This window comes from Tachysurus vachellii, chromosome 16 (assembly GCF_030014155.1).
Source record: "Tachysurus vachellii isolate PV-2020 chromosome 16, HZAU_Pvac_v1, whole genome shotgun sequence".
Classification (NCBI taxonomy): Eukaryota; Metazoa; Chordata; class Actinopteri; order Siluriformes; family Bagridae; genus Tachysurus; species Tachysurus vachellii.
This window is the reverse complement of record NC_083475.1, coordinates 7,960,683-7,984,504: the sequence shown is the minus strand read 5'-3', so window position 1 is coordinate 7,984,504 and position 23,822 is coordinate 7,960,683. Positions and strand designations below refer to the sequence as shown.

At 42.3% G+C, this 23,822-nt stretch overlaps 1 protein-coding gene across 3 annotated transcripts in view; it reads right to left on the bottom strand.

The window, feature by feature from the left end:
- Positions 1 to 2,971: 2,971 nt before the first annotated feature.
- The window catches only part of etv6 (ETS variant transcription factor 6), a 25,693-nt gene continuing 4,842 nt past the window's right edge, over positions 2,972 to 23,822 (bottom strand). Inside the window, exons 2-8 of one of the 3 annotated variants that reach the window (XM_060889857.1) lie at positions 21,573 to 21,702; positions 9,907 to 10,071; positions 7,562 to 7,696; positions 5,469 to 6,038; positions 4,957 to 5,099; positions 4,524 to 4,624; positions 2,972 to 3,523 (exon numbers count right to left, since the gene is read on the bottom strand). In XM_060889857.1, coding sequence (XP_060745840.1) covers positions 3,421 to 3,523; positions 4,524 to 4,624; positions 4,957 to 5,099; positions 5,469 to 6,038; positions 7,562 to 7,696; positions 9,907 to 10,071; positions 21,573 to 21,702 — 1,347 coding nt within the window. In that variant the 3' untranslated portion in view covers positions 2,972 to 3,420. The remainder of the gene's footprint in view (positions 3,524 to 4,523; positions 4,625 to 4,956; positions 5,100 to 5,468; positions 6,039 to 7,561; positions 7,697 to 9,906; positions 10,072 to 21,572; positions 21,703 to 23,822) is intronic. The other 2 variants (XM_060889858.1, XM_060889859.1) reach the window with 2 other exon arrangements.

Genomic DNA, 23,822 nt, shown 5'->3' with positions numbered 1-23,822 from the left:
GTGTGTGGAGTTTGCATGTTCTCCCCGTGCCTCAGGGGTTTCCTCCGGGTACTCCGGTTTCCTCCCCCGGTCCAAAGACATGCATGGTAGGTTGATTGGCATCTCTGGAAAATTGTCTGTAGTGTGTGATTGCGTGAGTGAATGAGAGTGTGTGTGTGTGTGTGTGCCCTGCGATGGGTTGGCACTCCGTCCAGGGTGTATCCTGCCTTGTTGCCCAATGACGCCTGAGATAGGCACAGGCTCCCCGTGACCCGAGGTAGTTCGGATAAGCGGTAGAAGATGAATGAATGAATGAATGAATGAATTGTTTCATCTGTTCCTCGTTCACACTGTAAATCCTTTTCTGTAGCTTCAGTAGCACTGGAACAGTATGTTTTTAACACCAGGACCTCTGAGACACTGATTAATTAAGTTAATTATTTACTGTTGTTGTCGTCTTTGGATAATAGATATTAGAATTCTGTTCATACACAACATCTGTTGTGTAATTAGTGTTATACAGGTAAGAAAAGGAATAAAGTATATGGAAACATAGAAAGAATAAATGTATATACAAATGTAGATCAGTGGCAGAAACAGTAAGAGCAGATGTGCTGACGTACAATATGTGTAGTGCAATAGGTCCTGTAGAGGTAGTGTGTGTTGAGTAGTCAAGCCCAGAAAATGTGTTGTCCTGGTTGGGGGGTCTGAACAGCCTGTGGGAAGAAGCTCCTCCTCATCCTCTCAGTGTATACCTTCATGGAGTGGAAAAACGTTTTTGAAAGCAACAACGAGAAGAGTGCTTCGACTGGATGGCTGAGGTCTTTCAATATCTTCTTGGCCTTGGTCCAGAACTCAGTGCTGAAAATAAGCTCAGCTGAGATAAATGAATTAGCCGCCATCCACTTAAATGTCCACGTACACTGAATTATCTAGCTTTAGGACAGATGGAGACTTGCTGTTTATTTAGCAATCTCTGGATCAATTCAGAGTCATGCTGATAAATAAATATCATTTGGAGAACAGTTTCCTCTTCAATCATACCTGCCTGTGTGATGGAACACCTACATTGAGAAATGTTTCCTACACTCCTATATTACAGTCACCAGTTGGTAATTCTGTCTGATGGGCAAAAGGCATTATGCAACGTGTCTAAGACCTTGGAGAAAAAACTTCCAGGGTTTTCTAATTAATCGGTAAAGGAATAAAGGTCACTCTTAGGACGTCTTGACAGTCTCTCGACCTTGTGTCACCCTTATGGCTGATAGCCCAGCTGGAGTGTTCTGACCTAACACCAGGGGCAGGAGGGTGGTTTCATTTCATGATGCCTTTTTGATGACCCGTTTCTTGAACGCTTGCAGTTTTGGCAAGCCTAGACAGACCTCTGATATGGTTTCCTTTGTCAGACTACATCTTCAACCAGACACTGATACCAGACATGGCAAGCTAATATTTGCAAGCACAAATATATTCACCACATGCTGGGTTGATGGGGTTGTAGCATCCTCAGTGACCATACCCACCTGTTCAACTCGACCTGACCTACCTTTGTGGTAGGAAGCTGTGCTTCGAGTTCATTGTAAGTCTGCGAGAGAGAGCGAGGATTCTTCCAGATGACATCCTCACTGTTGGGGGTGTTGCGGAAAAACTCACATCATTAAAGAGAAAAGTCTCGAACTAAAGACAACCCTAGGATGAGATGTTTCTGAAAAGAATATACTGATGTCACCAACCATCAGAAGAAGCAATGAGACCTGTACTTATACATTTATTTATTCTGTACTTATACATATATATTTATCTAATATTTTCTATAGATTCGGTGGAAAAAGGTGCTTTAAAGGGTAGGCCAACGATAAAATCACTACCTTCTACTTCATATAATATGCATTTAACATAAAGAATAACCATGGGGATATCTAGGTCTTCATAACTTGTTAAAGAGTCTAGACACAAAAGAAACAAACAAAAAAAACCTTTACTGCAGCCAGCCACTAGAGGGCCTCAGAGATCTTTTAAACGTGGAGAAAAAGACTACAATAACACAGTAAAACTTTGCACTACAATGATTATAAAATGGAGGATACCTTTCTTTGCTCTCTCACTCATCTTCTACCGCTTATCCGAACTACCTCGGGTCACGGGGAGCCTGTGCCTATCTCAGGCGTCATTGGGCATCAAGGCAGGATACACCCTGGACGGAGTGCCAACCCATCACAGGGCACACACACACACTCTCATTCACTCATGCAATCACACACACTACTGACAATTTTCCAGAGATGCCAATCAACCTACCATGCATGTCTTTGGACCGGGGGAGGAAACCGGAGTACCCGGAGGAAACCCCTGAGGCACGGGGAGAACATGCAAACTCCACACACACAAGGTGGAGGCGGGAATCGAACCCCCAACCCTGGAGGTGTGAGGCGAACGTGCTAACCACTAAGCCACCGTGCCCCCCTACCTTTCTTTTTTGTTTTTTTAAAAATTGTATTAGGTTTTGACTAAAAGAAGAAGAAAGCTTGTGAGGATTCGAATACCAGGACTGTCAGAAAGCTCCTGCTGTCATGGGAATCTCACAGCACCAGTGTGTCCCTGTTTTGACCCTAGGCTTGGGTTACTGTGTGGAGTTGAGTTCGTTTGCCATGCGTCTTCCCAAGAAACACAATGCACCCTTTCTGGAAGACAACACTCATACACTCGTACACTCATTCACACCTAGCAGCGAGTTTAATGTTTTCGGAGGTTGGTGGAAGGCAACCAGACATGAGGTGAACACGCACAGAAACTGCATTATTGACAGGAGTTCAGGAGCGTGAGGCATTACCTGGTTTGCCACCATGTCATGTTGTTTCAGGGATATACAGACTGCAGAAGTCTCAAAGCTCAAAGGCAGACTAATGAAAATACTCATGCTAATTTGATTTGGATTTCCATCCACTTTATATATAGGGGAGTCTTAAGAACTTCATGGACACGCAGGAGTGGACTGATCAAAATAGAAAAATAAACAAACATGAAGCAAATGAATCACTCATTAAAATTTATTCTTGAATTAATCTCTTGTATAACTCGTGTACACGAACTGCAGGTTGTGTTTGTACAACACACTAAAAAAAAAAAAAAAAGTCCTCATTTAAAAGTATGAAATCATTCATTTGTGCCAGGAATTTGAAAGAGGCGATTTGTAGAAGTACTTATCATTCATTTAAATGATTGTCATACTAAAAGTTTACTCTTCTGAAGCAGGAAATTAAGTATATGATTATTAAGATTCAGCGTAGAAAACAGTGCAGAAAACGACGTCGTCTCTTAAAGTTGGCTCCCATTTTGTTATAAGCGACGTCCAGGTCTGCTAGGCGCTAGGATACTGAACACAGCAGAACATTGGTGAGGCATCTCTGGCTTTAAAAGTTCATCTCAGTGTGTGGAAAGCGCTCAGCACTCCTCTTTAATGTAGATTTGATCGTCCGTGTCGGACTCGAGATGTTCCAGGCGCTCCGTCTGACCGCTCATGATCTCGTCTGGGGTTTTCATGAACCTGTGGTGGACACGAACAAATATATACAGGACACTCAAGTGACTGAGTGAAAAATAATGATCATATCTACAGTAATTAGCAGCCAATTATCAGATCCACCTAATGCAGAAAATCGCTGACATACAGAAATATTCGCAACACGTATCAGAACGGGGCAAAATGTGATCTCTGTGATTTCTCTGTTTAGTTTGGGTGAACAGTCCCTGCCTGCAGCCTTAGCTTCATTGTGTTGTGCATGCTGAGATGATTCTTGTGGGTCCTGCGTGTACAGCGTGCTTATTTGCGTTACAATAGCTCCCGTACCAGCCTGGCCATTCTTCTCTGAACTCTCTCATCATTAAAATGCTTCTACTGCGAAACTCCTGCTAGCTCGTCTGGCATCGTCAAAAGGTGTTTTCTTTACGGTCTTGTTAAAGTGAGCCCGAAATTAAACTACAAAAATACTGTTCGAAAATCCATATCTGGATATTGTAGCAGAGATAAGCTCAGATCACTTGTTCACTCTCATCTTACTGTAACTCCTGTAGAACACTGATCTATAAACCATGCTGCTTCAAACAATGGCATTAATGTATACGACGTGATCATTTCTCTGTGGGAGAAAAATAACGAGTTAAAAGAGAATAGAAGAGAAATGATGCGAGGGGAATGTGTGGTTGACTTGGACCACATAGAACACACACATATATTAAGAGATGTATTGTAGCTCTTGGCACGGACACAATAGTGCCGAGTATTGTTCGCTTAGGGGTCACTACTAAAGGGTCTGTGTGTTGTTTTAAAACATCCTGTCTCTGAGACCACACGGAACACTGGAACCACGTGTAAATCGCCGAGATCACATTTCTCATCACTGCTCTGATGTCTGGCAGAAACATTACCTGAAACTCTTGCCTATGATGTCATGGCTGTGTTTCGGCTGATTAGACGAACGTGTACGAGGCGTATATATATATATATATAAACCAAAACCAAATATTTTTCGCTCCACCCTCCATACCTGAACAGCAGCCTCTGGCCTGGCTCTTTCCTGATGATGTTCAGTTTGTAATAGTGTCTTAGTGCTCTTGACATTTTCTCATATGTCATGTTGGTCCTGTTCTGTAAAGCACAGCACAGAAGGACAGGTTTCAAAATGCACTCTCGCAGCCCTGAAAACAAACACTGTGCATAAAGGACGGAAGACGTGGCTAATATTCGTAGTCACCGAATACGTCACGGTGAGAGACACCCATGCAATAAGATATTAAAGATAAGTAAGATAAGCATGGCTCATATAATACACCACAGCAGCAAGACTGAGGTGTTTTGCTGGCTATATTAAAGGAACAGAAATGGACTTTGCTATTATCTAGAGACTATACTGATAAAGAAATACTAATAGTGAGAAATCCTCAATCCTACTAGACAAAATCCAAAATCCATGAAAACACCTTATGGTTTCCCCACAGTCTAGCCAGGCCATTGGGGTCAATGATTCTGAACACTTTAGAGTCGCGGTCCTCCCAGCGGATGTAGTTCTCGTAGCGGCTGTCTGACAGGAGCTGATACACGTAGTCCCACAGCAGTCTGCAATCTAAACAACGACAAAATAAAAAAAAGAAAAAAAAGAAAGATAAAATCAATACAAACAATTCTACCTGGAAGCAATGTGGTGTAATCACACTGTATACTGAATACATTTAACCTCCATTACTTATTCATTACTATTCGCTCCACAAGGTTGTCTGAAGGAGTCGATAACTATACGTTCGTTACGCAACTGTTCTGTATAAAGGATGTGTCTAGACTGAGCCGAACATTAGTGCTGTTCAAGGTCATTAAGCAACAGATGATGACAATATCTGCCTTAGTTTTCTTTCTTTAACGAACAGGATATTTTTGTGCTGTCGGGTCCAGCACCGACCTCCTCAACAGTTGTAAGTAACTTGTCGTGAAGTCTTACCAGCAATGCGTCCGATAGGCACACCCTGCTCCTCGGGTGGTGACACGGGCATAAGGATCTGGTTCCTATAACGCACATCTTCCTGCTGTGCTGCCAGGCTCAGTACATGGTGAGGAGTAGCGTGGTGATGATTATGGTGGTGGTGATTATGATGATGAAGATGGCTCTTCCCCTCACGCCCGTTCTCTTGGGCTGAGGTCCGGCCTTGTCTGAACTCGCCAGGAACCCCTCCTCGCCCGGGACTGAGCAGCAGCGGGTGCATGATGGCACTGGGCATCAGCTGGATGACCCGAGGAGCAACCTCCTCCTGGCACGGGCTGGCCGGACGCTGAGCATGATGGCCGTTCGGGGCCGTGGGCGACACGGACAGTGGGTACAGGTCCTCTGGGAGGTGGTTGTTGCTGTCGGGCAGCTGGGAGGGAACTGGTTGGATGTCCTCAGCTGAGGCAAGGTGGACATTTGTGGCACAGGCAGGCGAACGGCGAGGAGAGCGTGAGCGATGACGGAGCTCAATGGTGGGAGGATGGAGCGGGTGAGTATCTCTGGTTTGTGGGGTTCTTAGTACCGTTTCTAATTAAGGAAAAATGGAGAGAAAACTATTATTATTATTATTATTATTATTATTATTGCTGCACAATAATTTGGTCAACTTCCATCACATGTAACATTTGAACCAGCAGAGGGCGCCACAAACACCCCCCTCCCCCTCCCCCTTACTTACATAAAAGCCATTTTATTAAACAAAATGACAGATTTTCAGTTCCACACAATTAATGCTGAAAGTGAGGCAGGCTTTTTAGAGGAGAACGCCGACGATCCCCTGTAAGCAAACTACAGCATGGAAAATGTACATGAGGGTATTTGTGTTTGTAACACTCCGCATGCAGGAGATGAACAGAGCTCAACCTTCTCTGTCTCGAGGACGTCTTCATTACCGGGAACGCCTGCGATACGTTCGCTTTATTTCTGCCTCAGTACGAACAATAACGTGGCGGCTTTTAATCTGCCTTTTGAATAAAACATTCCGGCTCATAACCTCACGACGTTATGCATGCTATTTAAACAGAGGCATATTTCCTGGTACAACAGGTTTTTCTGTCAACATTCCCAACCGCCACTTCCTCCAAGTCCACCTGTTGATTCAAAGTACAGCCCTGGTTTATAATCGTCGTCTCCTCGGGTCTCGGCCCCAGAGAGTTGATCTATGAACAAGGAAATAAGCAAATGTCTCCTTTGTGAATTGGGTTATGCTGCCTTGAAAACTTGATCGACACCGACTCCGTACAACGATGTGCATTGTTTAGGTTTTATTTACTTAGTAAAGATCACACCTTTATTTTTTTTGGCATCCTACACAGACTCTATTGATTCCAACACCACTACTAAAGCTCTCCGGCTTTACTTCCAAATGCTCCTGTACGTTATTGTTTCTATAGCAACAGCTCATTTGCAGAGGGCCTGTTCTCTGCTAACAATGAAGGAAATTACGAAGCGTGGCGTTACTTAAAGAAATCCGCGTAGTCGTCGTGAAGGACGAGTCGGACACGTTTATTTAACCTTTATGGAAGGAGTCTCCAGAGGCAGTGCTTTGTGACAGATGATACAGTTTCCATGGTGGGTAAGAAAGTGATAGCAGGAACTAACTTGTCTTGAGGAAGTAGCACATCATTAAATGATAGAATGAACAGTGATGGAATGAAGAGATTAGGATCATTAAGATATTTAAAAAAAAAAAAAAAAAAAAAAAAATGTAACTGCTGGCAGGTTAAAGAGGAAGAAAACACTAACCAGGTGTGGATTATTTATTTCCCTAAAAATCACATGTTTTTAATGTTTTGGTCTTTACATATACAATATAATTCCTGGTTTATCCTGATGGTAGTTCTGTGTCTGTGCAGTTTTTGTCTTCGTGTGTACTTGTTTTTCTGTCTCATGCTGATTAAGTAGAACCAGGTGTATACACGTCCCTGTGATTTGCACCGTGATCATGATATTTTACAGCGTAAAAGGGATATCGTGTAGACGGATTAGAGAATAATAAACCCGGGCATCTGTTAATAAAGTGGGCATCTGTTCCTGTAAAACACACTCACCCTCAAGTTTGTGGTGTTGCAGCGCTGCGTCTGGCAGAGAGTGAAAGGAGCTTCCAGGGTAATACATGTTGGGGAAGGATGAGTGGGGCTTCCTCTGCTTCAGGATATGTTGCAACAGCTCGTAAAGAACATCTCCTGTAACACAGCAGTGCCAAAATAAAGAAAAGAAAAGAAAAGAAAAGAAAAAAAAAAAAAAAAGAGGGAGCGCTTAATCTCTCAAGGCTTTTGGGACAATAAATTCAACCCAATTCCCGAATTTTTTCTAACTAGATACTGTGTTGTGTAGCTGAAGAGCATAAGAATAAAATCTGAAATAAAGGGTGTGCATTGTTACTTTATCAGACATCGGTACAGAAATGATTCAAATCATAATGATGAAAAAAAAAAAAAAGAGAGAAAAATGTTGATTGACGTTTTGATTGGCTGTAAAAAGAAGTACGTATGAAGCGTGCATGGCATTTTAAAACATAACTTAGCTTAACACACAGAGACCAACATTACACGCTAATATATCATCTATAACTAGAAGAATAGTTGCAGGAGCTTTATCTTATCTTTGATGTAGGACGTCACTGTGTGTCGTGGAACGTGACTAGAAATAAATTCTGTGATTATGACGTGTTGTTGAAAAATGGTTTTAATATCCGTTTCAAATAAATAAATGAATAAATAAATAAATAAATCAATCAATCAATCAATCAATCAATCAATCAATCAGCCGTGTTCAGGTTACGCACAGGTTTAATACATGCATCGTTTGGAGTAAACAAACCTGATCCATTCATTTACACTTCACAAGACTCTTTGCTAAAGTGCATGGGAAATCCTTAACAGTTTAACGGTCTGACCGCTGTTTCGTATCTTAAGGATCTGTGTTACTTTCTGTGCTGGTAAACGACCCTGATAACCATTAACAAGTCAGCGTGTCTGTTTTTGTAGAGAAGTGAGAAACGAACTTGTCCTGATTTCACCCACATCCCGCAGCCTCGTTACACTCTACTAGCTGCAAGAGTTGAACACTGATCACAACAAAGAACTAGATTGTATTACGCAAAAGCCAAAAATAAACATTGAGGGCTTACACAAAAAAAAAAAAAAAAATCACAGCAGTTTGACCACTGATTATATACAATGGTGACTTGGGCACAATCTGTAACTTAACTGACTTATTCACATGAATAAATGTGTATAAAGCCAGGAGTGAGTCAGTAAGGTTTATATAGATATAGATTCTAGCATAATATAACACATTTAATGCATTAATTCCAATAATAAATCTTTATTGAATATATCAATAAGCTTAATTCCAACATTTTTAATGTAACTATTAATAAATAAAAGCAGCATTATTATTTCTCAATTATAAGTGCTTTACCGCGCGTGACACGATCGGGAAGGGAAATTAAAAAGGTGCGATGAATAACCTGACAAAGTTGCAGAACTAAATAAAGCCATGGCCTCAGAATAAGTGTTGTACGTTGCTGAGAAAACTTGAGTTTTTTTTTTCTGACCCATAACGCTCTGTTGTGTCGTGTTTGCACAGACGGGTCATAATGCGCCATCATAAATACCGAGACACGGAGCTTCGTGAAGATTATGCAGTTATTATGACATCGTAGGTCACATGACAGTGCCAGAAGGACAGGATCGTAATTCAGACGCATTCCTGATTGCATGTTATTTATAACAAATAGCTCTGCCTTAAATAACATACATGTCATACAAAAGTAAATGAAATCGGAGTGTCTCTAAATGCCGGCCCTGGAGTAGCACCGCTCTTTGGGAAAAAGAGAGCAAGAACAAGGGCAGTGGTAGTGCAGGAGGAGCGGGCTTGAGGAACACACGATCGTAATCAGGGCCATGACAAAGCCAAAATCAAAAAGACACTAAATAGTTTCATTTGTTGAACTTCCTCCTTCATGGTGTCTTATGGAAACATATATTTTGAGCTGCTTCCAGCAACTTCAAGGAAATGCTTCTCATAAAGGAAGTCAGCACATGCAACATGCGCACAAACAAAGCAAGATACCTTTCAGTTCTCTGTTTCTGGTCAGCTTGTTTCTGGAAGGGAAATTCCTAGTTCTACCAGGTGACAGTTGTGGCTAGATTAACACTTCCTTATCGAACGTTTACCCAATTCTTAACTTCCTCTCATGCACGATGCAGACAGAATACTCAGGCCCCAAACGCCAGAGAAAGTCATTTTAAAGCGGCGTAGAGTTTAAACCTATCACATACAGGAACCCTGTGAGAGACATGTCAGGAAATAGTTGTGCTCTCTGAGGCAACATGCATGCGTGTGTGTGTGTGTGTGTGTGTGTGTGTGCGCGCGAGCAAGAGTTCACCTGAGTGGGGTGAACGATAGCGGAAGTCCTCCTTGGTGAGCAGCAGGAGGGCTTTACCGTTCATCTGGAAACTTCCGCTGGAGATGGGTCTGAGAGCGAACTCTCGCTCGGCCCAGCGCAGCCACTGAACTACATCCTCTCTGCTCCAGAACACAGGCTGCAGACCTGAACACGGTGACATAAAACATCAGAAATGTTTAATGACTTAATACCAACGCACACACACACACACACGCGCGCACACACACACACACACACACACACACACACACACACACACACACACACACACAAAACAAAAGAATGGGCTTGATTAATATGTGTAGACTGAAAGACAGAGACTTGCCACACAGGAAGGCAGGAAACCAGACAGACTGAGACAAACTACACATTAAATAAAAGAGAAGATGATAGAAACCTTTTCATGGTTATAATATTCATTTTATTATTCCTTTTTTCTTCCATACTACATTCTTTGCTTTGCACTTTCTAAGCAGTTCACAGTATTGTTACTGTATTTTTTTTAAGCACCAAAGTATAAACCGTACCTGTTCATCAGGCTCTGACCATCACAGATTTAAAAAAAATATATTTTTTTATTTGCTTGCCATGTTACGTTTATATCATAGTTTTAAAATAACTAAAATAAATGACATTTTTATGATCTACTTTTAGATCTTCTATTATTCTTTTCTTTCTGATTATTCATTCGAAATAAAACATGTTTCAAATTTTAATAATCTATATAACGTTTATTATTATTATTATTGCTGTTGTTGTCGTCACTACCTGACTTGTTACACCCAAGAGCTTCCTGCTGCTTGAGGTGGTTACTAGAAGTTACTGTAAAACCTGCAGCACACCAGACGACAGGTTGCGGCTCTTTCGTGACACTTTTAAATCAGATCCAGATCCTCTTTTTTTTGTCTTTAGGGAATTAAAGCTGTTTCCGTGCCGGTAAGCTCCAACAAATAACTTGCTGAAAGAAGGGGGGGTGTGACAACAACACCACAATCAGGTGTATAGCATTTGAATATTATGTTCCTTATTGAAAGTGAGCAAACAAACAATTCACAGCTGATTATAGTTACAATTTCATTCGCAAGTCCCAATAAAAGGACAAGCCTTCCATCACTGTTTATTATATCCCAGCAAACAGACCCCTGCCACAACCACAGCAGTAACGATAGTTAACTGGTATATTTCTAATAATGTGCTTAATTAAGATTAGACATCATGAAGTAGATGATCGACTCCTGCCTTTTGGAATGGAGAAAATCAAACGAGGAAAATACCTCCGTCATTAAGGGGTTTGTTTAACTGCATGAGCTAAATTGGTGGTGAAGGAATGAATCTCTAATCTAACGTGTGTGAATCGTCCAGCTTTTAGCCAGATAAAATCCAACACAGAGGCAGATTTCTACAGACTGTAGACTTGTTGCACAATTGGCAAGTGTGTTAAACGCCAGATCCTAAACAGGAATTCTCCTTCATACAGTTCTCAGTTCAGCCAATAATGGCAGCACAATCCAGTGGATCAGGTCAATACAGTTCAAGAGCTCGAGTTAAAATGGGGAAACCATTTGTGAGCACATTGACTTTGACTGCAGCATGGTTGGAGGTGCTAGACTTCTGAACTAGGGGAGATTGATGGGTCACTCACTTACCTTACCCTCACCACCCTCACCTTACCCTCACCACCTCACCTTATCCTTACCCTCACCACCTCACCTTATCCTTACCCTCACCACCTCACCTTACTCTCACCACCTCACCTTACTCTCACCACCTCACCTTATCCTTACCCTCACCAACTCACCTTATCCTTACCCTCACCACCTCACCTTATCCTTACCCTCACCACCTCACCTTATCCTTACCCTCACCACCTCACCTTACCCTCACCACCTCACCTTACCCTCACCACCTCACCTTACTCTCACCACCTCACCTTATCCTTACCCTCACCACCTCACCTTATCCTTACCCTCACCACCTCACCTTATCCTTACCCTCACCACCTCACCTTATCCTTACCCTCACCACCTGACCCTCACTCTCCCGCCTCACTCTCCCGCCTCACTCTCCCGCCTCACTCTCCCGCCTCACTCTCCCGCCTCACTCTCCCGCCTCACTCACAGCATGCTTGATGAGAACGGACATAAAATCTCTCTCAAGGAACTCAAATAATCACTCTTTACAGTACATCAGTGGTGAGCGAAAAGCTTCTCAGAATGAAAAACATGTCAGATAGCATGTCAGATTGATAACAATGGACTACTGTACAATGGATGACAGGATTTCTCCTGTCATCCCAGAAGAGGAATCTGAGGAGCTCATGGACACAAGATTGAAAAGATTGGGTTTGATGTTTTGACACTTTTCTGCTCACCACGGCCTACACAGTAGTGTACACTCATTCCTACTGTAGTCTGTCAGCAAATGCTGCCATGTTATGTTATATGTCAAAGAAAAAAAATAGATCTACGTCCCACATGACGTACTACACGCAATACACGATGCACCTTAGCGTCTAGCGTATGAACGAATACTTCATAAAAGCATTTCGAAAAAGTTTGTTAGAACAAAAGCATTGTCACAAGCTGCCACCATTTACAGCAAACATCACACCTTGAGACGGCAGCACTGCGAATCCGTACACACTTCGCTTGCTGTCTCGGAGAACACCGACGTCTTGTCGAGTAACTGGGTTTTTTTTTTTGTTTTAGTTTTTTTTTCATACATTTTCAGTAAGCAGGGAAACATCTGCTCTAGAACAAAACATCTGCATCGCCCAGAATTTCTGAGAAAGACGGCTGTTAAAAAGTCTCATCTTATCTTATATTTTTCAAAGAACTGCACATATATAGAGAACATATTCAAGCACCAACTGCCACAGCAAATTCCCATTATAATCCACACATAACTGTCTGAATCAGTCACTCCCTAATATTTAGCCAATCTAATTACAGCCGATGCAGCTGCCGTCTAAGACTTTTGCATGTGTAGCTGCTTTGTAAGTCAACCGGTTTCGTTCAGTAACAGTTTAAACACAAACACCACCCACCCCCACCCACCCCCCATTAGCACATTTGAACACTTACATAACATTTGTTTGCTTTTATCACATCATGTGCCTGAATTTTCCCAGATATTGGGTTCTCGTCTCTCTCGGACTCGTGGTCCTTTCCTGAGACCGACCCTTCTATGCCGTACACCACGAGTGTGGATGTCAGAATGACCGCAGCGACGTTTCGTGCCCATATTATGCAGCAGTCAGCTGGAGTATGTTTGTGCGAGTGTCTCTAGATGTCGAACAACAAAATCAAAGGTCATGTGGGCAGGTTAGATTTGTCAGTGCATCTGCTCACAGCTTCCAGAGAGACAGTTAACCACAGAAGGAAGGAGAAGTCTTAACCCGATCTTAACTTCCCACAACACACTCGAACAGGAAACCCTGCCTCCTCTTCCCCTGCCCCAGAACAACCCCCCAGCATGCAGGAACTGTTTCGGAACAGGAAGCCTCCTACAGTAAAGCCGGGTGATGGAGACACTTTATCAACACTCAGCAGTAACAGAGAGAAGACTTGAATAGACAGGAATAAAGATGGAATAAACTCCGGAAGCCCACATGTTTAAAAAAAAACCCACATGTAAAAAAAAAAAAAAAAAATGTCCTTTTTTTTATGTCTGTGCATTGTCACGAATCACACCAAAGCTTGAAGCCTCAAATGTTTAACTCCACAATAGCAGCTATATCGGTATCTAATCTGGTCTGATGGCATCACTCTTGCTGTGTGGAATCATGGGAGCTCCGGAAACAGCGCCTTCTTGACTTGTGTTGCCCTGGCAACCTGCAGGCACCGAGGATGAATGGAGGAGAGGGGAGGAGATGAGATCACCACTATCTAGTTTCACTGTTGCTCTCGCGACTCCCACTCAAAGCCACGATTCAGACGGCATGCTGTGCGACGTGCGCGTGCACTCGCACTTGCGTTTTTGGCGCCTGCTGGAAGAGCTGGATGATTTATTTGATCGAAACGTCAAGCCGTTATCGTTGATCGTGTTGTAAAATGTCAATATGATGAGCTCAGGAAATCAATGATGACACCCTGCCTACTTTTAGTACACAAGTAGTATGCAGGCTGAGGCTGAGAGCTTGTCAGGACACGTCCACGCTTTGGAGTCCATGGTGCGAAGGAATGCTTACACCTTGATTTATGAATGAATTTCATAAAATCGATATCATTGCACTGAGTGACTCTGCTGGGTCTGGTGCGTCTTGTGCATTGACACGGTGCTGAAGGGGTTAATGCTGAAGAATCGTGATCACACCCCTTTCGGTAAATCTGACCTCTTCAGAAAACATGCGAGTGTCACAGAGTTTGTGAATCTGCCTTATGATTTCACCACCAATAATAATATTAATAACAACAACAACAACAACAACAATAAAAGGTGTATCAATAAATAAAATAATAGTAATGTCTGAAGCAGGATTGGACAATCCAAAGGTTTTTGAACACCTCAAGTCTCTAGTCTTTATTGCCAGAGATAAAACAATACACTACACAAATCTTTATTAACGTTTATACCTGGCTAATGGGAGTGTAATAAAGTCTAGTCAAAAGATAAAACATAAGTGGCGAAATTAAAAGAGCTTTAAATCTACAACTGGAGATTTAAATGCACTTATTTCTTCTTTATGTCCTTTGTGTAGAAAGAGTTTGGTGCTCTTAAGCTTCATCTCATCTTCATAAGAGACTCAAAGCCTTGAGGATGGACGAAAGAGTCCTGAAGAAAACTTTTGAATCATGTACAGCATCTTTTTTTTTTTTTTTTTTTTAAACATATCACTAGCTGTTTATTTCTTTCTTTCTTTCTTTCTTTATATTATTAATTTTTGGAAGAAAGTATCTCTATATGCTTCTGTCTCTCCTGCTTCCTCTCCAACATGTGGATCTGGTTTTGAGCAGGAAGAGGCTGCGTTCATTTTCTGGCCGTTGGCATGTGAGAACAGTTTCCCTTTCAGAGTGAGGGGGAGGAAGGAAAGAAAAAAAAAAAGAAAAGAAAAAAAAAAGACAGGCAGTGCTTGGTCAGGAAGCACAGTCTGCCCACTCAGGAAATTCCTGAGGATGAGAGCAGCTTCCAGGCACAGGAAATTTCCCCTTTCAAAAGACTGTGTTCACATAAACACAGAGAGAGAGAGAGCGAGAAAGAGAGAGAGAGAGAGAGAGAGAGAGAGAGACAAACATGTGCATGCATGAACCCAGTGCTTCTCAATGTGACATGTTGAGGCACCCAGCAGTCTTTGAAACATAACCAGTGGGTCAGTGTTCTTCTGGTTATTAGCCTGGCTTACTCGTCTCTCCATGTGAATGGGTCTAAACCTGACGACTCGGAGGTATTTCTGTAGATCCTGTAGATGTTTGGACATGTCCTGACATTTGTATTTATTTCAGTTACTGGAAGCATAAAAAGGGCAAACGTCTCATTACAATGCGTTCATAACACAATTTATAACCAGTGGACTATAAACTACATATAATGGAAACCAAGTGAACTAAATATAGTATTTACTTTTTATAAAGAGTAATTCTGAGTAATGATGGAAAGTTCAGGAATAAAAAAATATCATCATCATCATCAAACAAATATAAATTATGTTTTTGAAGTAAATACCTGAGGAGGTCCTTAGAATTTAATTTGTTCGATTTATTTATTATTACATTTATATTTAAAAATCGAATTTCTTCACTTTAAATTTTCCTTACATTATTTTTCCTTGAAGTACTGAATTCATGTGAAACTGAACTGCACTTTTGAATTCAATGCTGTTTAGTAAAACAGCACACAAATCAGTGGACAGGATTTTCAGACACAATATTCCTGATTTCTGCTCACTCAAACGGTTTTGTTTTTATTTTAGAAGCCAATGCTGAGCTATTAGCACACTACACACACACACTGAGCATTATTCTGCCTCTATACATGCCTGTACGTTAGGTCACGTGCGCTCTGTTCTGATTCTCAGCCCGTTTTGTCCCAAGGCTTTGTGTCGATTCATTCACAAGCAATTAAACCCCATTCAGTCTCCCACCAGCTCCTGAATTGTGATTAGGTATTAACTTCCTTGTTTAATCTCTGAACCTTTATATAATTATTTAAGTAGACGTGTGAGTCAGACTTTCCCCGTGCTCTTGCCCACTCGTAATAATCGCTCTCACAATGCTCAGATGCATTATTAATCAGTAGCTTCCAAGCAAGAGCGCTGAGTGTTCTCTAAACGGCATTGTACCTGGAAACCGGAGCTCCTCGTTCACCTAGTGTGAGACTCGCACGATCTAAAATGTGCCAAATACCAGAGTTTTTCTGCATGGTCTTTTTGACACGGTATTTTGTTTGAGTTTTTTGGATCAGGGATAAAGACAAACACGTACACTTAATCGCCGGTGACGATAAAACTTCTGTTTAAGTCGAATCTGCACCGATTCCTAATGAAGCTAGTGTGCAGGAAGGGTTAAGTGTGACTGGCATTCTTTCAGAGTGAAGAACACACTGCTCCTCTCCGCTCCTCTCCTCTCATCTCATCTAATCCACTTCCTCTCCAGGAAGCCAAGAAGGCTGACTTCTGCCCACTCTGCAATTTCCTTTTTCTTTCTATCTTTTTTTTTCCCCCCCTCACCCTTCCTTCCTCTCCTTCCTGCCTAGCGCATTCCTCATGACTCCTGGATTAATGAGAGTTCACTCAACACACACACACACGTCTACTTTAAATATACCACATACAAAACAGGGTTCAAATATGGACATCTCGAACACAAACTCAAAGAAGTAGTTAAGAGCCTGAAATTTCATACGAATCTGGAGATCACAGACACACACATTAATCCTCAACGTGCATGACATGGTTTCGGCTGAAGCTCGTGGAAGGAGCCTTGCCGAGAAAGAAAAAAAGACCATTCCATCAGTGTCAGGAAGAGAGAGATGGCCTCGAGCCAGCAGAGAGCTTCTCCACAGTTTGTCTCACCCGCCCCTTCCTCCTCCTCCTCCTCCTCCCACCCCCCACTTCCTTCCCCACCACCCTGGGTTTTTTTCTACTTCTCTTTTTCTCACCATCATTTACTCTCCAGGTAAAGAGTTATCGTCTCGTAAATGCAAGGAGAAAAAGAGTTCATAGTATGACATCCTCAAATATTTGAATAATGAGCATTTATAAATAGAAAACTGGTTCGTGCCATTTCAAATACTAGTGTTATTGTGGAGGTAAGTTACCCTGTGTGTGGAGTTTGCATGTTCTCCCTGTGTTTCGGGGTACTCCGGTTTCTTCCCCTGGTCCAAAGACATGAGATGTAGGCTGACTAGCGTGTGTGTGTGTGTGTGTGTGTGTGTGTGTATATATATATATGTGAGAGAGATGTGTCGGCACCTTGCCCAGTGTGCTTTGTGCCTCATTTCCTTAGAAAAAACTCCAGGTTTCATTGTGACCCTGTGTAAGACAAGCGCTACAAAAAACGGACAGATTATTGTCTTAAAAAGTAAATTAGCATTAACTGTGCTATAGGACCAACACATAAATCTAATTTATGAGACAAACCAAAGCCCTGTGGGACTTGGTGTTTAATATACTTTCAGATGATACTATGAAAGGTCCTGGTGGAATCCGTGCGCTTAACCTTGGTAGGCAATTATAACACACCTACGAATGAAAAATGTCTGAAGCAGAGGAACAGACTGGATCTGCATTACGGTAGAAGTAGAAAACTTTGCAGACCTGCCTTATAATGACAAATATAGACAATAAAAAGTATGTGGACACCTGAATGTCACACCGGACACTGTACACAAAGCCCCTGAGCTCCATGAAGACATGGTGTGTTAGAACTGGAGTGTCCTACACAGAGCCCTGACTCTGACTCAACCCCACTGAACACCTTTAGGATGAACTGGAACACAGACTGAACCCCAGACCTCATCACTCTTACACCATCAGTGTCTGATCTCACTAATGCTCCTGTAGCTGAATGATCACTAATCCCCACAGACACACTCCAACACCAGTGTCTGATCTCACTAATGCTCCTGTAGCTGAATGATCACTAATCCCCACAGACACGCTCCACCATCAGTGTCTGATCTCACTAATGCGCCTGTAGCTGAATGATCACTAATCCCCACAGACACACTCCAACATCAGTGTCTGATCTCACTAATGCTCCTGTAGCTGAATGATCACTAATCCCCACAGACACACTCCAACACCAGTGTCTGATCTCACTAATGCTCCTGTAGCTGAATGATCACTAATCCCCACAGACACACTCCAACATCAGTGTCTGATCTCACTAATGCTCATGTAGCTGAATGATCACTAATCCCCACAGACACGCTCCAACATCAGTGTCTGATCTCACTAATACTCCTGTAGCTGAATGATCACTAATCCCCACAGACACGCTCCAACATCAGTGTCTGATCTCACTAATACTCCTGTAGCTGAATGATCACTAATCCCCACAGACACACTCCAACATCAGTGTCTGATCTCACTAATGCTCCTGTAGCTGAATGATCACTAACCCCCACAGACACACTCCAACATCAGTGTCTGATCTCACTAATGCTCCTGTAGCTGAATGATCACTAATCCCCACAGACACACTCCAACATCAGTGTCTGATCTCACTAATACTCCTGTAGCTGAATGATCACTAATCCCCACAGACACACTCCACCATCAGTGTCTGATCTCACTAATGCGCCTGTAGCTGAATGATCACTAATCCCCACAGACACACTCCAACATCAGTGTCTGATCTCACTAATACTCCTGTAGCTGAATGATCACTAATCCCCACAGACACACCCCAACATCAGTGTCTGATCTCACTAATGCTCTTGTAGCTGAATGATCACTAATCCCCACAGGCACACTCCACCATCAGTGTCTGATCTCACTAATGCGCCTGTAGCTGAATGATCACTAATCACCACAGACACACTCCAACATCAGTGTCTGATCTCACTAATACTCCTGTAGCTGAATGATCACTAATCCCCACAGACACACTCCACCATCAGTGTCTGATCTCACTAATGCTCCTGTAGCTGAATGATCACTAATCCCCACAGACACACTCCAACATCAGTGTCTGATCTCACTAATGCTCCTGTAGCTGAATGATCACTAATCCCCACAGACACACTCCAACATCAGTGTCTGATCTCACTAATACTCCTGTAGCTGAATGATCACTAATCCCCACAGACACACCCCAACATCAGTGTCTGATCTCACTAATGCTCCTGTAGCTGAATGATCACTAATCCCCACAGACACGCTCCAACATCAGTGTCTGATCTCACTAATACTCCTGTAGCTGAATGATCACTAATCCCCACAGACACGCTCCAACATCAGTGTCTGATCTCACTAATGCTCCTGTAGCTGAATGATCACTAATCCCCACAGACACACTCCACCATCAGTGTCTGATCTCACTAATGCGCCTGTAGCTGAATGATCACTAATCCCCACAGACACACTCCAACATCAGTGTCTGATCTCACTAATGCTCCTGTAGCTGAATGATCACTAATCCCCACAGACACACTCCAACATCAGTGTCTGATCTCACTAATACTCCTGTAGCTGAATGATCACTAATCCCCACAGACACACCCCAACATCAGTGTCTGATCTCACTGATGCTCCTGTAGCTGAATGATCACTAATCCCCACAGACACACTCCAACATCAGTGTCTGATCTCACTAATGCTCCTGTAGCTGAATGATCACTAATCCCCACAGACACGCTCCAACATCAGTGTCTGATCTCACTAATACTCCTGTAGCTGAATGATCACTAATCCCCACAGCCATACTCCAACATCTAGTGGAAAGCTTTAATTATTTAATTAGAAGAGAAGACCTGAGCATGTTAGAACTGTAAAATCTGAAATTGGATTTTCCCAAAGCACACGTGTGTGTGACAGTCAGGAGTCCACACACTTTGGTCAGATAGTATAGAGTGATGTTATACTACACCAGTACAGCCTTCATGTTTTTGTGAACACGTCCTGATACTAAAATACTCCAATAAGGTGAACTGTTCAACAATAGTAGTAGTACTAATAGTAGTAGTCTACGACCTGCCTTGCAGGAATAAAATGGGCAGCGTGCTAACCGGGCAGGTTTGGCTAGTGCATACTCCAAAAAAAAAAAAAAAAGAAAAACAAAACAACGGCAACATTGCCCTGAGCGTTTGTCAATACAAAAGAAGTTAGTACAGAGCCCTTCCGTGCTGTGCTACACTGGTTCGGTCCAACCCTTAGTGAAGAACATGAACTCCACCTGGAGAAATAACCTGTCTACGGACACAAAAACTAAACATAAAGACCAGATACGCTTTGTGGATATTGGGAGTCAGTTCTGACAAACTCATGGGTTAAATATTAATGAGATTTAGCGCAACGCAGACTTCAGCACACTTTCACCACCGAGCCCATTTCCTGGCCCTTGTCCAACTCCACCCTTTCTTTTATTGGCTAAGTCGAGGGCTGGTTTAAACCTGCAGCCAACACTCACTCCATGTCCAATACACACAAACACACTTACTTCCTCAATAGAGTTAACCTATGAACCGAGCGCTGGCGCAATGTGAAATAGAGCATAAACACATACATACATACACACACGTATATATACACACACCTAGAAAAATACATCTAGAAACACGGCTTAATGTACAAATTGAGTGCTGGCATGATGGAAAGCTTGCCTACTCGCAATACACACACACCAGGACCAGAAGGACTGTCTCAAGGTGGTCTTTGCAATGACGTCAGGACTGAACCGGTGCCTGAATCACCTAAAAATATCAGGACTGTACGAGTGCCTAGACATATCTGCTCTATGACATGCGGTGAAAGGTACAGCAGTTGTGAGGTGTCAGCTGAGGGGAGGGCAGGTGTGTGTATGCGTGTGTGTGTGTGTGTGTGTGTGTGTGTGTGTGTGTGTGAGAATTACAAATACAATAGAAATACCAAGAAAGGGCTGATAAGAGAGAAGTAAATAAGCATAGTGTGTTTCGGTTGGTATAAAGAAAAATATATGCACCCTGCACACTAACGCTATACGACATTTACACTTACTAGTTAAGCTCAGGTTTAACAGCATAGCTCAATGTTACATCACCGATATCAAAGTGCCAGGATTTTATTCTGCTGATTACTCATGATGCTGATGTCTTCAAATTATTATTTGCCCAAAAAAAATAAAAACAGTAATAAATAAATGAAGGCTTTTTGAGAGAATGAACAGATCGCAGACAAATCTCTCCCAAAACGGTTGTCATAAAAAAAAATAAATAAATAAAATAAAACCGCAGGCTTTCTTTGGCAAAAGAAACAAAGAAAAAATGACAAATAGCACGAAGCAAACTAGAAGGATCTTGCTCTGGTTAGAAATGAGATTTGGACAGAAGTGGATAGAATACAGACGATGAGAACCCAGGAAAAGAGCAGAGTTACCTGGGTTTTTATCCAGAATCTGGAAAGGAGAGTATACTATAGGTATCGATAAAGATATCCAAAAGATCACAGGAGAAAGCAATGGGGAAACGAGGCCAGTGCATGTGTGTGTGTGTGTGTGTGTGTAACTCACGCAGGTGTCCAGGCAGTCTGGCCGGCTCTTCCTCTGTCTTGGCATTGGTCAGAGGCGGAGCGCCATGGCCCGGAGAGGAAGTGGAGTTTGGCAGCGGACTGGCAGAGGGACTGAATGCGCTCCTCTCCTGCTAAAACACATGCACGACTTAAAAGAGTCATCGCATGAACAAACAACTGTTTCACATGTCAATTCACCACTGGATCACAAACACAAAAGCAAAGCTCAACTCAAGCAGCTTTTACGATGTCAACAATGGTGCAGGAGGAAAAAAATAAAAAAATCTTTACTCAACTACCAAATTATCATCAGTGGAACAGAAATGGTGGGAAAACGGAGCTTCTTGAGCCTTGGACAAATGAATCTGTCACACATTTGTGAACTTGGTGTTCTTAAAGTGGGGTCCGGGGCCTCCAGGGGTCACTGAAGCATAGCCTGTGATTTTTAGTTTTTAATAATATTCATTGTTTGTTTTAATAAAAAGTATTACATTTAGAGTCCAAGCACCGTTACACCAACACACCAACTCACACCTAACGTGGGGTATCGGTGTTCAGGAACAGGAAGCTCCGTGACACTAAAAAGTACTATATGAAATGTTTAAATGTTTGTGAAATAAACCTATTCTCCAATGGGTCTGGGGAATTTATTTTACAGTTAAATGGGTCCATAGTGGGAAAAAAAAACGATTAAGAAGCTCTTGTCTTGAAGAGACATACATTTGCAGTGCTAAGAGATTTGCAAAATACATATTTGTCCAAGATCCTATTGAGGGATGAACGAAGCAGCCTTTTCATTAACTCTGCACAACATATACAAAAGGGCTGAGAGAATGAAGGAAAGAAAGGCTGTGTTACGCAGCAAGGACATTCTGCTGCCCAGACTTGAGTAATCTTAGAGAGATGATGAGTCACTCCAAGTTCTTCTGACTGATCACCTTTATCCTATGTTGAAACATTTCGATCCTGATGGGAGTAGAAATGCTCTCTTCCCGGATGATCCGATATCCATCCACAGGCCACGAGGACTTGCTGAGTGGTTCGGGAAGTAAAAAAATAATCATGTAGGAAATCTCTACAGCGCTCTACACCTTCGTCGTTGACGTCACCGTCATCAAACCGCTACGTCAGAATATACAATAAACACGTAATTAAAACACTGTATATCTTATTAAGGTGTGGCCCCCGTGACCAGTGACGAGAATAAAGGCGCGTCACGTTATTGGCAGGATATTTGACTTCTTTTTTTGAGAAGGTGATGGGATGGGGGGGGGGGGGGGGTGCTTTCAGGAGCAACTGTGTGCAAATGAATGCATGCAAAAATAAAAACCGATAAAAACGCTTTTCTTTGGGGGCAAATTTGACTGTGCTCTCGGATAGCAAGCTCTCCAACAACAAAAAAACAACAACAACAAAAAGAAAACAGCACACAGATCACGTACTGGATCATCGCACAGACATCGAACTACAAGATTCTATATCATTTATGGTAAAGAACAGAAAACTGACTCAATAAAGCGAGACTTGTTGAGATCATAGGCTTTGTGACACGTGTAAGAAAGACACATTGGTACATTATGGCCTGAAAAATAGATCCTTATTGATCTATTATAAATAGGTTATATATATACACATTCATTCATTCATTCATCTTCTACCGCTTATCTGAACTACCTCGGGTCACGGTGAGCCTGTGCCTATCTCAGGCATCATCGGGCATCAAGGCAGGATACACCCTGGACGGAGTGCCAACACATCGCAGGGCACACACACACACACACACTCATTCACTCACACAATCACACACTAGGGACAATTTTCCAGAGATGGCAATCAACCTACCATGCATGTCTTTGGACCGGGGGAGGAAACCGGAGTACCCGGAGGAAACCCCCGAGGCACAGGGAGAACATGCAAACTCCACACACACAAGGCAGAGGCGGGAATCGAACCCCGATCCTGGAGGTGTGAGGCAAACGTGCTAACCACTAAGCCACCGTGCCCCCATATATATACACACACACATTATTTATATTTTATATATATATATATATATATATATATATATATATATATATATATATATATATATATATATATATATATAACATATTACACACACACAGAGGCCACTTTATTAGGTACACCTGTCCAACTGTTCGTTAGCGCAAATTTCTAATCAGCCAATCACATGGCAGCAACTCAATGCATTTAGTCATGTAGACATGGTCAAGACGATCTGCTGCAGTTC